The 17,426-nt window shown below is 39.5% G+C and overlaps 1 protein-coding gene across 4 annotated transcripts in view; it reads left to right on the top strand.

Annotated features, from left to right (window-relative positions):
* The window catches only part of CCDC171 (coiled-coil domain containing 171), a 413,214-nt gene that overhangs the window by 172,138 nt on the left and 223,650 nt on the right, over window positions 1–17,426 (top strand). For all 4 annotated transcript variants that reach the window (XR_004443489.1, XM_033237405.1, XM_033237406.1 and 1 more), the window contains 2 exons: window positions 6,002–6,506; window positions 7,247–7,363. Coding sequence is in view for 3 of the 4 variants with exons in the window: in XM_033237405.1 (XP_033093296.1) it covers window positions 6,002–6,506; window positions 7,247–7,363 (622 nt within the window). In the remaining variant the exon portion in view is untranslated. The remainder of the gene's footprint in view (window positions 1–6,001; window positions 6,507–7,246; window positions 7,364–17,426) is intronic.

Below are 17,426 nucleotides of genomic sequence, written 5' to 3' on the forward strand. Positions count from 1 at the left end.
GGAAAAAAGCTGTCCTTTCTCCCCATTATGGATGTACTTTGAATTTATTAGAGAGTAAAGGAAAACTGGTGAAATTATGTAGTATTTTTGTTATGCTATTGAATTTTGTGTAAAAGATACGCATTCTATATTTTTAGGTTTTTTCCTTCAGGATTGGAATGTTTTTATGGGGGAATTTGAGAATATTATTTTTTGAAATTAGACACACTGAGGAGCAGGTTATTTCAGTACTAGGAATGCTTTTGTCCCATATGAAAGCGATGTTCCTTCTGTTTGTTTTAAAAATACTGGCCTTTAATCTCCTTGGGTGGAAAACATTAGATTTTTTTTTTAAAGGCAAATTTGCTCTATAGCTGTTTCCACCCTTACAGTCAAACAGGCTTTGTTCTTCAAGAATAATTCACAGTAAATAATGCAATACCTCTGAAAGTAGTTCCCTATGGAAAGGCAGAATTAATTTAAACCAGAATTCTGACATGTAGATAAGTTCCAAATTACATTTGGAAATTTTGTTTTTTAAATTATATTTTTCTTTTTTCTAATCCTTTACATTGTAAAGCTTTTTTCATTAATTGGGCATTTATTCAGTGTCTATTATGGGCAAAACACTGTGCTAAGCAAAATCAGGGATGATTTTATAAAGGGTTATTTAATTCCTTCAATATTTATTAAATACCTACAGGGTATAGAGCACTGTGACAGACACTATAGTAAATAATTCCTAACCTCTAGGAACTAGCAGTCTTGTATTTGAGGGAGAGTAGATATACACACATGAAATAAATAAGTAGTGTAGAAGTTAAATGCCTGAGTGACTTAAGTTCTCTGAACTTAAGTTCGGAGAAGGTCAAGATCAGTGTGAAGGAAAATGATAGTAAAGTGAGTCATAGAGTAGACAGAACCTGAAATGGGCTCTGAAGATGGTTAGTATTCGAATAGTGTTAGGGGAGATGGAAGGCAAAGGACCTGGGGGTTCTACAGAACATGTTAAATTATGAAAAGTAGTGGTGAGGCTAATGCCTGTATACTAAGGGAACAGATCATCCTCTCCTTGATCATCAGGTTGAGGATAGTGGGAGAAGGGGAAGACATGTGGGGATGTTGGTACCTGAGGGGAGAACCTTGGTTCAGTAAAGACAAAAAAGTTAGGTAATAGAATTAGATAAACCTAGCTGAAGGAGTTTGGGCAAATTGTGTAACTTCTCTTAACCTCAATTTTATTATCAGTAAAACTGTGCCAACCTCATAGTTTAGTATAAGGATTAAAAAGAATATATGTAAAGCATTTAGAACAATGCCTGCAGTATGAATAAGCACTATAATATTCAAACTATTCCCATTAAAATAGAGAAATAATAGGCCTCACAGTATCCACTGAGATTTGGATTCTAGTAGGAGTGAACTGGAAACTTTGAAATCAAATTGTTTATATAATACCAATTTTTTTTTTTTTTGATAGCAAGTCTCGCTCTGTTGCCCAGACTGGAGTGCAGTGGCGCGATCTTGGCTCACTGTGGCCTCCGCCTCCCAGACTGAAGTGATTCTCCTGCCTCAGCCTCCTGAGTAACTGGGATTACAGGCATGTTCCACCACACCTGGCTAATTTTTTGTATTTTTAGTAGAGACAGGGTTTCACCATGTTAGCCAGGATGATCTTGATCTCCTGATCTCGTGATCCACCTGCCTCGGCCTCCCAAAGTGCTGGGATTACAGGTGTGAGCCACTGTGCCTGGCCCTCCAATGTGTATTTTTTAATCTGTTAATTGATCTTTTCTTTTTATGCATCTGGATTTTTAGTTTTAGCAATCCTATCTTTATACCAAGATTAAGTAATTTGCCTGCATTTTCTTCTACTATTTCTGTGGTTTCATTTTTTTTACGTATAGATTTATGATTTATTTGAAATTTACTTTTGTATAAAATGTCAGGTGTAGATCAACTTTTATCTTTTTTTTCAAAAGGCCATCTAGTTATTTCACCACCATTTAGTCTGTCTTTTTCCCACTGCTTTGAATTGCTACCTTTATCACTGAAGGTTTTTTTGTGCCTAGATCTGTTTCTAGCTGTTTATTCTGTTCCATTGGTCTTTTTTTTTTAATGTACAAATAACATGATTTTTAAATTAGAGGTTTTTTTGTTTGTTTGTTTATTTTTTGAGACAGTCTTGCTCTGTCATCCAAGCTAGAGTGCAGTGGCGCGATCTTGGGTTGTTGCAACCTCTGCTTTTCAGGTTCATGCAGTTCGCCTGCCTCAGCCTCCCAGGTAGCTAGGATTACAGGCCTGTGCCACCGTGCCTGGCTAATTGTTTTTTTGCATTTTTAGTAGTGACAGGGTTTCACCATATTGGCCAGGTTGGCCTCAAACTCCTGATCTCAGGTGATGCACCTGCCTTGGCCTCCCACAGTGTTGGGATTACAGGGGTTGAGCCACCGTGCCTGGCCTTAATTAGAGGTTTTGTTGGTGTTTCAATATGTGATGGGGCTGTTCCCCTCTCATTCCTCTTCTTTTTCAGGGTTAAACTCAACTTGCCTAGCTTCAGAAAAAAAACTGCTTTGTTTTTTAGTGGAATTGCACTACGTTTATCAATTTACTTAGGAATAAATTGAATCTTTGTGATGAGTTAGGCTATTGAAGTTTGAAGTATTAGTTTATGTCTTTCAGCTGTATTTAAAACTTTTCCTCATATAGATTTTTTACATTTCAGGCTAAATTGATTCCTAAATTATTCTATCTTTTTTATTATGGAATTCTAAATGGAGTTTTCTCTTCCATTATCTTCTTTTTTGTTTATCTGTATATATTAAGGATATTGATATTTTAAATTGTGGTAAAATATACATGACATATAATTTACCATTTTGATCCTTTTAAAGTATACAGTTCGGTGGCATTAAGTATGTTCACAGTACTGCACAACCATCACCACTATTTAGCTCCTGAACTTTTCATCACTCCGAACAGAAACCCTGAACCCGTTAAGCAGTCACTCCTTGTTCCTTCTCCTCAGCCCCTGGCAACCAAAAATGTGTTTTCTGTGTCTACAAATTTTCCTAGTCTGTGTATTTTATATAAATGGAGTCATACAAATGTGGCCTTTTGTGTCTGGTTTCTTTCTCTTAGCATAATTTTTCAATTTATGTTGTGCCATATATTAGTTCTCCATTCCTTTTTAAGGCTGAATAATATTCTGTTGTGTGGATATACTACATTTTGTTGATTTGTTCATCCCGTTAGGCATTTCTGTTTTTTCCTACCTTTTGCCTATTGTGAATAATGTTGCTGCGAACAAAAAGCTATTGATTTTTTTGTGTGTTAATTTCATATATTTTAACCTTACTGACTTTTTTTTTTGTTTGAATTCTGTCATTGTATCTTTTGGTATTTCTAGATTTATGATCACATTTTCTACAGGTAGAGATAGTTTTACTTCCTCTTTGCCAGTTCTTATGTCTCTACTTGCTTTTTGTTGCCTAGTTGCGCTGGCTAATAACACACCAAATACAATGTTAAATACTACTGGAGATAGTGGGTATTCTTGCCTTGCTCCGGAACTTGGTAAGAATGCTTTAGGTTTTTCTCCATTATTAAGATACTGACTTTAGGATACAGTGTCTCTATCTCTACCTGTATCTACATGCACAATTTTTCTTTTAATTTTGTGTGTAATTTTTGTTGAAAACACTTCTGCCTGAGACACTGAGATTCACTTTTATTTTCGCTTACCCAAGTATTGCTAGTTTGCCTCTTATATTTTCTAGGTTTTCTATAACTTTCTTTTTTTCCTCTAATTGAACAGATGAAATTGATTTTGAAGAGAAGATGGAATTAACCTTTGTGATTTTCATTTGTTCCCCTCATCCTACTCCCAACTGCTGCAACTCTACTGCCAGCCCTGGCCATCTTTATTATGTTCCTAATTCTCACATCCCTTTACTAACAATAGGACAGTTCCAGGATTTTATGGCTTCTCATACCTCTCCAGATAAAGTTAAGTTTCTTAGTGCATTAGGCACTCAGTCCTCTGTTACCTGTGTACTTTTCAAATTTCCATCAATTCTCTCAGTTCTTCAGGTATTCTGAATTATTTCCATCCTTAGAGCATACTATGCTATTTTCTGGCTCTTCCTTTTCCACATGCGAGTCTTCCTGCTTTAATCTAGCTACAAGCCAAGTGTCAAGTTTTATTTTTCCTTAAACTGTGCCTGCTTTAAGAGGGTTATCGCACATCCTCTTGCAAGCAGTCTGCATAGCTACTGCTTCTCAGAGTTTCTTGCTCCTTTTAGCACTCCCTGTGGGACACCACTTGCTTTACTAGTGGTCTTTGTGTGGAGTTCTGGGACATAGTCCCATTGATAGCATATGGCTGCCAAAGTTTGTTTTAGTGCCCTTTTGTATTCCTCTGGCAACCTGGAATGTCTCTATCATAGCATTATACCACACTAACTGATTTACTTGTCCCTTTTCTGAGTACATGTAATTTAGTAACTAATCAATGCTTTTTTTTTTTTTTTTTTTTATGGAGACAGGGTCTTGCACTGTCACCTAGGCTGGTCTCAAATTCCTGGACTAAAGAGATCCTCCCACCTTCACCCGCTTGAGTAGCAAGAACTATACACATACCACTGCACTTGGCTGATATTTTTTAATTTTTTTGTAGAGACAGGGTCTTACTCTGTTGCCCAGGTTGGTCCCAAACTCCTGCCCTCAAGCGATGCTCTCACTTTGGCCTCCAAAAGTACTGGAATTATAGGTGTGAGCGCTTATGCCTGGCCCCAATAAATGTTTATTGAATAATAAGTGAATAGTAAAGCAAATTGGGATCTGTTATCTTCTTCTTCTTCTTTCTTCTTTTCTTTTGTCTTTCTTCTTCCTTTTTAAATTTTTTAATATTTTATTTTATTATTTTTTTTTTGACAGAATCTTGCCCTGTTATCTCGGCTGGAGTGCAGTGGCATGATCATGGCTCACTGCAGCCTGAACCTCCTGGATTCAATTGATTCTCTGGCCTCAGCCTCCCGAGTAGCTGTAACTATAGGTGTGCACCACCATTCCTGTCTAATTTTTAAAAAATTTTTATTTGTGGAGATGGGGTCTTGCTATGTTGCCCAGGATGGTCTCAAACTCCTGAGCTCAAGCAACCCTCTCGCCTCAGCCTCCTAAACACGGGGATTACAGGCGTGAGCCATTGTGCCTTGCCCTTCTTGATTTTACTCTTTCTTTCAAGATTCCTTACTGATTAGGTTAAGATTTCATAGAGAGAGCTAGTTTATTTTGTAGTGATTAATTGTGGTTCCTACAGTTAAATTTCTTTTTATTTCAAATTAAGTTTTGGATTGTAAGCACCTTGATTAGGCAAAAAGGAGCAGAGGGCTGCTGAGGCCTAGGTCACAATTAGTATTTCCTGTCACCACTGGAAATGCGCTTGGTACAGCTTTCTGTCATGAGGAGGTAAGACAGAAACTGAAATAAGTGAGTATCCATCCATGAGAGACAGTGCCTTCTCATGCAGTAAATGGTAGACCGTGCTATTCATTATATCATTGATTGAACTGGTTGTTTATTTTGGTAAAAAGTAAAATCTTTTTACATCTAGGAACCCCTCTATTGGCAGTGTCATTTCTGTTTAAAAGTAAGAATGAAGAATTAGTGAGGAGTGGAGGAAGAGAAATTATACAGAGAAAGCGTATTTTTCTTTTCTAAATTTGTGTATTTATGTGTAAGTCTATAGGAAATTCATGAAATACTCTGAAATTTATGTGTTCTACTTTACGTAAAGCTTCTATGTGAGAGGATTTAAAAATCAATGTGCACATTCAGATCTAAGCTGTTTGGCTCACTGTTGCCCTATCTATCTTATTTATATTTTGGCTGTTTTAGCACATGTATCTTTTGAAGAGGAAGAAGTGGTTGTCAGCAAAAGTTTGTTTTCTTTGCGTAAAGGGAAATTAATATAATGCCTCTTTGTTTCATGATCAAATATATTGTTTGACCTCTTCCGTAGAAATTTCAAGAAATTGCTGAAAAAAATATGGAAAAATTGAACCATATTGAGAAGTCACATGAACAGTTGGTTCTCGAAAATTCGCACTTCAAAAAACTGTTATCACAGACTCAAAGGGAACAGACATCCTTGCTGGCAGCCTGTGCATTGATGGCTGGTGCCTTATATCCCCTCTATAGCCGATCATGCGCCTTGTCTACACAGAGAGATTTTCTCCAGGAGCAGGTCAACACCTTTGAGTTGTTCAAATTGGAAATTAGAACTCTAGCCCAGGCTTTGTCAACTGTTGAGGAAAAGAAGCAAGAAGAAGCCAAGATGAAAAAGAAAACATTCAAAGGATTGATACGTATGTTTCGGAAAGTTGTTATTGCAGTTTTGGCAGCAAACAGACTCAAGATTTTGGGCCAATCATGTGCCTCTCTTTTTACCTGGATGGAGAGTTTCAAAGAAGGCATAGGCATGTTAGTGTGCACAGGAGAGCCCAAAGACAAGCATAAATTTCCAAGTAAGATAATTTGTGCTTTAAAAAATACAGGTTGCATGTAAGTGAAATATACAGTGTGACTATACCTGGCTATTATGGAAAAACTTTTAAAAAATCATGTAATATGCCAAATAATATAACATAGTCTCCATAGGTATGTATATGTGTGTATGGATAAGTGAATATTTTGTATAAATTAGGCTGTGTTTTTCTGTTTTAAGCAGATTAAAATATAAGGTGACAAATATGTATAATTTGAACTTTGTCTTGTTTTATATTTGAATCCTCTGCAGTAAAGCAAAGAGTTTATACAGTGATTTTTCAGTTATGTCAATCAAAAACTGCCCTATTTCAAATTATCAGTATGATTTATTTTCAGTTTCTATGAATAAGTATGAAATGGGTTAAAAATATATTGAAGAATTGTATGAAAATGAGACAAATGTGAATTTTCCAGTTGCTTTTGAATGCTTAACTATTTTGAAGAAATGACTTGTTTTTATTTTTAAAAAGCAGACTATTAAGTAGTATAAGTAAAACCAAAGAAAATTTCTTTTTTCTGTTTTTTTTGGTGCCATTTACAGTTATTTGTAAATTAGGTCGAGCTAATCTAATATTTCTTAATAGATTTTTCCACAGTAGGCAATGTTCACAATAGGGTTTGATCTGTTTCTTAAATAGCTGAACACTGCTATGAATTTTAAATACAGATTTTAATAAAGTTTTGTAGAATTTTACAATGGATTTTTTCAATTTTATAGAACATCAAAAAGAGCAGTTGCGTTGTTTACAAGCGCTCAATTGGCTCACCAGTTCTGACCTTCTTGCTGCAATAATCAATTCTATGACTGAATTACAAGATGTCATTGGTAAAACAGGTATGGTTCCTTCTTTTACGTCCTTGCAAAATACATTTAAGAACAAATGTCCAGAAATTCTTTATGTCACAAATTCTAATAAACTGTATAGGGAGAAAATAAATTTATTTTTATCTTTATTTTATTCAGTCACGGAGAGATTAATTCTGTACTTAATGATGTAAATTAATATAAATTTTGTCTTTATGGGGAAATGACTTTTCTTGTTGAATGTATCCACCTTATTTTTTTTTCTTTCTATCTGTTTTTCCTATGGAAAGCTCATCATTACCTTTTTATTAGGTAATACTGGCAATGTTCTTTCATATGTTTTTGCCTTGTTTCACTTCTACTTGTGGCTGTAAATTTCATAAGCTTGAGTAATATGAGAGCCAGTAGAAAATTTTTCTCTTTTTGTGGTTTTTTTTACTTTTTCTAGTGTATTTTAGATACAGTTAATTTGAATAGTCTGCTCCTTCCCACCTGGTGTGGAACCACCTATTATCAGCGATTTACAAAGCTTTAAAATGCAAGTTTTTAAAAATGATTCAGATTGCATGATATTTTGTCTGACAGGTTCAATGAAAACTAATTGGACTAACTATGGTCATTTCAGACACATTAGTTGTTAAAACTGTATAATGGGCTTGTTAAAGGTTTGCCTGTTTAATGAAATGTAAGCCTGGATGTAATGATAATTTGGAATTTAATTCTTAGACATTTCCACTGTGCAAATATAGATCATACATTGTGATTTCAAATATCTAAACCTAGACTTTTGTAGTAGGAAACTTAAAGATTATTTTTAAGTTGTGGCCATTGATGTTGGTAAGCAATGTACATATTTAATGTGTTGGCAGAACCTCAAGATACTGGGTTTGGAGTCTGAAATAAAATTCTAAACTAAATGTATTTTAAGAATTTTGGTATTATATCTTCAAAGCAGAACTGAACATTCTTGAAAGAGCTTAGAAATAGTTTTTAGATTTGGTTTAAGAAACAGGTGAATTGAGTGCTTCCAAGATGGCCAAATAGGAACAGCTCCGGTATGCAACTCCAGCAAGATCTATGCAGAGGACGGGTGATTTCTGCCTTTCCAACTGAGGTATCTTGTTCATCTCATTGAGACTGGTTGGACAGTGGGTGCAGCCCACGGAGGGTGAGCTGAAGCAGGGCGGGGCGTCACCTCACCCAGGAAGTGCAAGGGGTCGGGGGATTTCCCTTTCCTAGCCAAGGGAAGCTGTGAGAGACTGTACTGGCAGGAACAGTACACTTCCGCTCAGATAGTCTGCTTTCCCACAGTCTTCACAACTGGCAGGCCAGGAGATTCTCTCCAGTGCCTGGCTTGGAGGGTCCCATGCCCACGGAGCCCAGCAATCTAAGATCCATTGACTTGAAATCCTTGTTGCTAGCGCAGCAGTCTGTGAACAACCTGGGATGCTGGAGCTTGGTGGGAGGAGGGGCGTCCACCATTGCTGAGGCTTGAGTAGGTGGTTTTATGCTCACAGTGTAAACAAAGCTGCCAGGAAGCACGAACTGGGCGGAGCCCACCGCAGCTCACCAAGACTGACTGCCTCTGTAGTTTCCAGCTCTGTGGACATGGCATATCTGATCAAAAGGCAGCAGCCCCAGTCAGGGACTTATAGATAAAACCGTCATCTTCCTGGGACAAAGCCTCTGGGGGAAAGGGTGGCTGTGGGCACAGCTTCTGCAGACTTAAACGTCCCTGCCTGACAGCTCTGAAGAGAGCAGTGGTTCTCCCAGCACATTTGAGCTCTAATAATGGTCAGACTGCCTCCACAAGTGGGTCCATGACCACCGCGTAGCCTGACTGGGAGACACTTCCCAGTAGGGGCCGACAGACAGCTCTTACAGAAGAACTCTGGTTGGCATCTGGCAGGTGCCCCTCTGGGACGATGCTTCCAGAGGAAGGATAAGGTAGCAATACTTGCTGTTTTATAGCCTCCGCTGGTGATACCCAGGCAGACAGGGTCTGGACTGGACGTTTGGCAAACTCCACCAGATCTGAGATTGAGGTGCCTGTTAGAAGGAAAACTAACAAACAGAAAGGAATAGCTTCAACATCAACAAAAAGGATATCCACACCAAAACCCCATCCGTAAGTCACCAACATCAAAGACCAAAGGTAGAGAAAACCACAAAGATGGGGAGAAACCAGAGCAGAAAGGCTGAAAATTACCAAAACCAGAACACCTCTTCTCCTCCGAAAGATCACAACTCCTCGCCAGCAGGGGAACAAAATTGGACGGAGAATGACTTTGACGAGTTGACAGATGTAGGGTTCAGAAGATAAGTAATAACAAACTTCTCCGAGCTAAAGGAGAATGTTCTAACCCTAAAAATCTTGAAAAAAGGTTGGAGGAGTGCTAACTAGAATAACCAGTGTAGAGAAGAACATAAATGACCTGATACAGTTGAAAAACACAGCATGAGAAATTCATGAAGCATACACAAGCTTCAATAGCCGATTCGATCAAGCAGAAGAAAGGATATCCATGATTGAAGATCAAATTAATGAAATAAAATGAGAAGACAAGATTAGAGAAAAAGAGTAAAACAAATGAACGAAGCCTTCAAGAAATATGGGGCTACGTGAAAAGACCAAATCTACGTTTGATTGGTGTACCTGAAAGTGACGAGGAGAGTGGAGTCAACTTAGAAAACGCTCTTCAGGATATTATCCAGGAGAACGTCCCCAACCTAGCAAGGCAGGCCAACATTCAAATTCAGGAAGTACAGAGAACACCACAACGATATTCCTTGAGAAGAACAACCCCAAGACACATAATCGTCAGATTCACCAATGTTGAAGTAAAGGAAAAAATGTTAAGGGCAGCCAGAGAGAAAGGTTGGGTTACCCACAAAGGGAAGCCCATCAGACTAACAGCAGATCTCTTGGCAGAAACCCTACAGCCAGAAGAGAGTGGGAGGCTAATGTTCAACATTCTTAAAGAAAAGAATTTTCAACTCAATTTCATATCCAGCCAAACTAAGCTTCTTAAATGAAGGAGAAATAAAATCATTTACAGACTTGCAAATGCTGAGAGATTTTGTCACCAACAGGCCTGCCTTACAAGAGCTCCTGAAGGAAGCACTAAACATGGAAAGGAAGAACAGGTACCAGCCACTGCAAAAACATGCCAAATTGTAAAGACCATCGATGCCATGAAGCAAATGCATCAACTAATGGGCAAAATAACCAGTTAGCGTCATAATGACAGGATCAGATTCACACATAACAATATTAACCTTAAATGTAAATGGGCTAAATGCCCCAAGTAAAAGACACAGACTGGCAAATTGGATAAAGAGTCAAGACCCATTGGTATGCTGTATTCAGGAGAACCATCTCATATGCAAAGACACACATAGGCTCAAAATAAAGGGATGGAGGAAGATCTACCAAGCAAATGGAAAACAAAAAAAGGCAGGGGTTGCAATCCTAGTCTCTGATAAAACAGACATTAAACCAACAAAGATCAAAAGAGACAAAGAAGGCCATTACATAATGGTAAAGGGATCAATTCAACAAGAAGAGCTAACTATCCTAAATATATATGCACTCAATACAGGAGCACCCAGATTCATAAAGCAAGTCCTTAGAGACCTACAAGGAGACTTAGACTCCCACACAATAATAATAGGAGACTTTAACACTCCACTGTCAATATTAGACAGATCAATGAGACAGAAAATTAACAAGGATATCCAGGACTTGAACTCAGCTCTGGACCAAGCAGACCTAATAGTCATCTACAGAACTCTCCAGCTCAAATCAACAGAATAGATTCTTCTCAGCACCGCATCGCACTTGTTCTAAAATTGACCACATAATTGGAAATAAAACACTCCTCAGCAAATGTAAAAGAACAGAAATCACAACAAACTGTCTCTCAGAACACAGTGCAATCATATTAGAACTCAGGATTAAGAAACTCACTCAAAGCTGGATGCGGTGGCTCAAGCCTGTAATCCCAGCACTTTGGGAGGCCGAGATGGGCGGATCACGAGGTCAGGAGATCGAGACCATCCTGGCGAATACGGTGAAACCCCGTCTCTACTAAAAAAATACAAAAAACTAGCCGGACGAGGTGGCGGGCACCTGTAGTCCCAGCTACTCGGGAGGCTGAGGCAGGAGAATGGTGTAAACCCAGGAGGTGGAGCTTGCAGTGAGCTGAGATCCGGCCACTGCACTCCAGCCTGGGCGACAGAGCGAGACTCTGTCTCAAAAAAAAAAGAAAAAAAAGAAACTCACTCAAAATTGCACAACTACATGGAAACTGAACAACCGGCTCCTGAATGACTACTGGGTAAATAACAAAATGAAGGCAGAAATAAAGATGTTCTTTGAAACCAATGAGAACAAAGACACAGCGTACCAGAATCTCTGGGACACGTTTAAGGAAGTAAGTAGAGGGAAATTTATAGCACTAAACACCCACAAGAGAAAGCAGGAAAGATCAAAATCAATGCCCTAACATCACAATTAAAATAACTAGAGAAGCAAGAGCAAACAAATTCAAAAGCTAGCAGAAGGCAAGAAATAACTAAGATCAAAGCAGAACTGAAGGAGATAGAGACACAAAAAACCCTTCAAAAAATCAATGAATCCAGGAGCTGGTTTTTTGAAAAGATCAACAAAATAGACCACTAGCAAGACTAGTAAGGAAGAAAAGAGAGAAGAATCAAATAGATGCAATAAGAAATGATAAAGGGAATATCACCACTGATGCCACACAAATACAAACTACCATTGGATAATACTATAAACACCTCTACAAAAATAAATTAGAAAATCTAGAACAAATGGATAAATTCCTGGACACATACACCCTCCCAAGACTAAACCAGGAAGAAGGTGAATCTCTGAATAGATAATAGGTTCTGAAATTGAGGCAATAATTAATAGCCTACCAACTGAAAAAAGCCCAGGACCAGATGGACTCACAACTGAATTCTACTAGACGTACAAAGAGGAGCTGGTACCATTCCTTCTGAAACTATTCCAATCAATAGAAAAAGAGGGAATCCTCCCTAACTCATTTCATGAGGCCAGCATCATCCTGATACCAAAGCCTGGTAGAGATACAACAAAAAAAGAGAATTTTAGACCAATATCCCTGATGAACATCAGTGTGAAAATCCTCAATAAAATATTGGCAGACCGAATCCAGCAGCACATCAAAAAGCTTATCCACCATGATCAAGTCGGCTTCATCCCTGGGATGCAAGCCTGGTTCAACATAGGCAAATTAATAAACAAAATCCATCACATAAACAGAACCAAAAACAAAAACCACATGATTATCTCAATAGGTGCAGAAAAGGCCTTTGACAAAATTCAACAGCCCTTCATGCTAAAAACTCTCAATAAACTAGGTATGGATGGAATGTGTCTCATAATAATAAGAGCTATTTATGACACACCCACAGCCAATATCATACTGAATGGGCAAAAACTGGAAGCATTCCCTTTGAAAAGCAGCACAAGACAAGGATACCCTCTCTCACCACTCTTATTCAACATAGTGTTGGAAGTTCTGGCCAGGGCAATCAGGCAAGAAAAAGAAAGGGTATTCCGTTAGGAAGAGAGAAAGTCAAATTGCCCCTGTTTGCAGACGACATGACTGTATATTTAGAAAACCCCATTGTCTCAGCCAAAATCTCCTTAAGCTGAGAAGCAACTTCAGCAAAGTCTCAGGATACAAAATCAATGTGCAACAATCACAAGCATTCCTATACACCAATAACAGACAAACAGAGAACCAAATCATGAGTGATCTCCCATGCACTTCCAGTTGCTAGAAAGAGAATAAAATACCTAGGAATCCAACTTACAAGGGATGTGAAGGACCTCTTCAAGGAGAACTACAAACCACTGCTTAAGGAATAAAAGAGGACACAAACAAATGGAAAAACATTCCATGCTCATGGGTAGGAAGAATCAATATCGTGAAAATGGCCATACTGCCCAAAGTAATTTATAGATTCAATGCTATCCCCATCAAGCTGCCATTGAGTTTCTTCACCGAATTGGGAAAAACTGCTTTAAATTTCATGTGGAACCAACAAGAGCCCACATAGCCAAGATGATCCTAAGGAAAAAGAACAAGGCTGGAGGCATCACACTACCTGACTTCATACTACAAGACTACAATAATCAAAACAGCATGGTACTGGTACCAAAACAGATGCATAGACCAATGGAACAGAACAGCGGCCTCAGAAATAACACCACACATCTACAACCATCTGATCTTTGACAAACCTGACAAAAACAAGCAACGGGGAAAGGATTCCCTATTTAATAAATGGTGCTGGGAAAACTAGCTAGCCATATGCAGAAAGCTGAAACTGGATCCCTTCCTTACACACGTACACAAAAATTAACTCAAGATGGACTGAAGACTTAAATGTAAGACCTAAAAGCCCTTAAAGAAAACCTAGGGAGGGGCGGAGCAAGATGGCCGAATAGGAGCAGCTCCAGTCTCCAACTCCCAGCGCGAGCGACACAGAAGACCGGTGATTTCTGCGTTTTCAACTGAGGTACTGGAGTCATCTCGCTAGGGAGTGCCGGACAATCGGTGCTGGTCAGCTGCTGCAGCCTGACCAGCGTGAGCTGAAGCAGGGCGAGGCATCGCCTCACCTGGAAGCGCAAGGGGGAAAGGAATCCCTTTTTCCTAGCAGGGGAACTGAGACACACAACACCTGGAAAATCGGGTAACTCCCACCCCAATACTGCGCTTTAAGGAAACAGGCACACCAGGAGAATATATCCCACACCTGGCCGGGAGGGTCCCACGCCCACGGAGCCTCCCTCACTGCTAACACAGCCGTCTGCGGCGATCTATCCACAAGGCAGCAGCGAGGCTGGGGGAGGGGCGCCCGCCATTGCTGAGGCTTAAGTAGGTAAACAAAGCCGCTGGGAAGCTCAAACTGGGTGGAGCTCACAGCAGCTCAAGGAAGCCTGCCTGTCTCTGTAGACTCTACCTCTGCGGACAGCGCACAGCTGCAGCCCATTAGGGGAAAGAGCCGGGGCGGTGCAGACGTGAACGACTCTGTCTGACAGCTTTGGGGAGAGCCGTGGATCTCCTAACGCGGAGGTTGAGATCCGAGAACGGACAGACTGCCTGCTCAGGTGGGTCCCTGACCCCTGAGTAGCCTAGCTGGGAGACATCCCCCACTAGGGGCAGTCGGACACCCCACACCTCACAGGGTGGCGTCACCCCTGAGAGGAAACTTCCAAAGAAAGAATCAGACAGGTACCCTCGCTGTTCAGCAATATTCTATCTTCGGCAACCTCTGCTGCTGATACCCAGGCAAACAGGGTCTGGAGTGGACCTCAAGCAATCTCCAACAGACCAACAGACAGTCCTTCTGACAGTCAGACGGAAAACTATCAAACAGGAAGGACACCTATACCAAAACCCCATCCGTACGTCACCATCATCAAAGTCCAGAGACAGATAAAACCACAAAGATGGGGAAGAAGCAGGGCAGAAAAGCTGGAAATTCAAAAAATAAGAGCGCATTCTCCCCCTGCAAAGGAGCGCAGCCCATCGCCAGCAACGGATCAAAGCTGGTCAGAGAATGACTTTGACGAGATGAGAGAAGAAGGCTTCAGTCCATCAAACCTCTCAGAGCTAAAGGAGGAATTACGTACCCAGCGCAAAGAAACTAAAAATCTTGAAAAAAAGTGGAAGAATTGACAGCTAGATTAATTAATGCAGAGAAGATCATAAACGAAATGACAGAGATGAAAACCATGACACGAGAAATACGTGACAAATGCACAAGCTTCAGTAACCGACTCGATCAACTGGAAGAAAGAGTATCAGCGATTGAGGATCAAATGAATGAAATGAAGCGAGAAGAGAAACCAAAAGAAAAAAGAAGAAAAAGAAATGAACAAAGCCTGCAAGAAGTATGGGATTATGTAAAAAGACCAAATCTACGTCTGATTGGGGTGCCTGAAAGTGAGGGGGAAAATGGAACCAAGTTGGAAAACACTCTTCAGGATATCATCCAGGAGAACTTCCCCAACCTAGTAGGGCAGGCCAACATTCAAATTCAGGAAATACAGAGAACGCCACAAAGATACTCCTCCAGAAGAGCAACTCCAAGACACATAATTGCCAGATTCACCAAAGTTGAAATGAAGGAAAAAATCTTAAGGGCAGCCAGAGAGAAAGGTCGGGTTACCCACAAAGGGAAGCCCATCAGAATAACAGCAGACCTCTCGGCAGAAACTCTACAAGCCAGAAGAGAGTGGGGGCCAATATTCAACGTTCTTAAAGAAAAGAATTTTCAACCCAGAATTTCATATCCAGCCAAACTAAGCTTCATCAGTGAGGAGAAATAAAATCCTTTACAGATAAGCAAATGCTTAGAGATTTTGTCACCACCAGGCCTGCCTTACAAGAGACCCTGAAGGAAGCCCTAAACATGGAAAGGAACAACCGGTACCAGCCATTGCAAAAACATGCCAAAATGTAAAGACCATCGAGTCTAGGAAGAAACTGCATCAACTAACGAGCAAAATAACCAGTTAATATCATAATGACAGGATCAAGTTCACACATAACAATATTAACCTTAAATGTAAATGGACTAAATGCTCCAATTAAAAGACACAGACTGGCAAACTGATCAAGAGTCAAGACCCATCAGTCTGCTGTATTCAGGAGACCCATCTCACATGCAGAGACATACATAGGCTCAAAATAAGGGATGGAGGAAGATCTACCAAGCAAATGGAGAACAAAAAAAAGCAGGGGTTGCAATCCTAGTCTCTGATAAAACAGACTTTAAACCATCAAAGATCAAAAGAGACAAAGAAGGCCATTACATCATGGTAAAGGGATCAATTCAACAGGAAGAGCTAACTCTCCTAAATATCTATGCACCCAATACAGGAGCACCCAGATTCATAAAGCAAGTCCTTAGAGACCTACAAAGAGACTTAGACTCCCATACAATAATAATGGGAGACTTCAACACTCCACTGTCAACATTAGACAGATCAACGAGACAGAAAGTTAACAAGGATATCCAGGAATTGAACTCATCTCTGCACCAAGCGGACCTAATAGACATCTATAGAACTCTCCACCCCAAATCAACAGAATATACATTCTTCTCAGCACCACATCGCACTTATTCCAAAATTGACCACATAATTGGAAGTAAAGCACTTCTCAGCAAATGTACAAGAACAGAAATTATAACAAACTGTCTCTCAGACCACAGTGCAATCAAACTAGAACTCAGGACTAAGAAACTCAATCCAAACCGCTCAACTACATGGAAACTGAACAACCTGCTCCTGAATGACTACTGGGTACATAACGAAATGAAAGCAGAAATAAAGATGTTCTTTGAAACCAATGAGAACAAAGATACAACATACCAGAATCTCTGGGACACATTTAAAGCAGTGTGTAGAGAGAAATTTATAGCACTAAATGCCCACAAGAGAAAGCAGGAGAGATCTAAAATGGACACTCTAACATCACAATTAAAAGAACTAGAGAGGCAAGAGCAAACACATTCAAAAGCTAGCAGAAGGCAAGAAATAACTAAGATCAGAGCAGAACTGAAGGAGATAGAGACACAAAAAACCCTCCAAAAAATCAATGAATCCAGGAGTTGGTTTTTTGAAAAGATCAACAAAATTGACAGACCGCTAGCTAGACTAATAAAGAAGAAAAGAGAGAGGAATCAAATAGACGCAATAAAAAATGATAAAGGGGATATCACCACCGACCCCACAGAAATACAAACTACCATCAGAGAATACTATAAACACCTCTACGCAAATCAACTAGAAAATCTAGAAGAAATGGATAATTTCCTGGACACTTACACTCTTCCAAGACTAAACCAGGAAGAAGTTGAATCCCTGAATAGACCAATAGCAGGCTCTGAAATTGAGGCAACAATTAATAGCCTACCCACCAAAAAAAGTCCAGGACCAGATGGATTCACAGCTGAATTCTACCAGAGGTACAAGGTGGAGCTGGTACCATTCCTTCTGAAACTATTTCAATCAATAGAAAAAGAG

This window comes from Trachypithecus francoisi, unplaced genomic scaffold (assembly GCF_009764315.1).
Source record: "Trachypithecus francoisi isolate TF-2019V2 unplaced genomic scaffold, Tfra_2.0 Lachesis_group16, whole genome shotgun sequence".
In the NCBI taxonomy this organism is placed as follows: Eukaryota; Metazoa; Chordata; class Mammalia; order Primates; family Cercopithecidae; genus Trachypithecus; species Trachypithecus francoisi.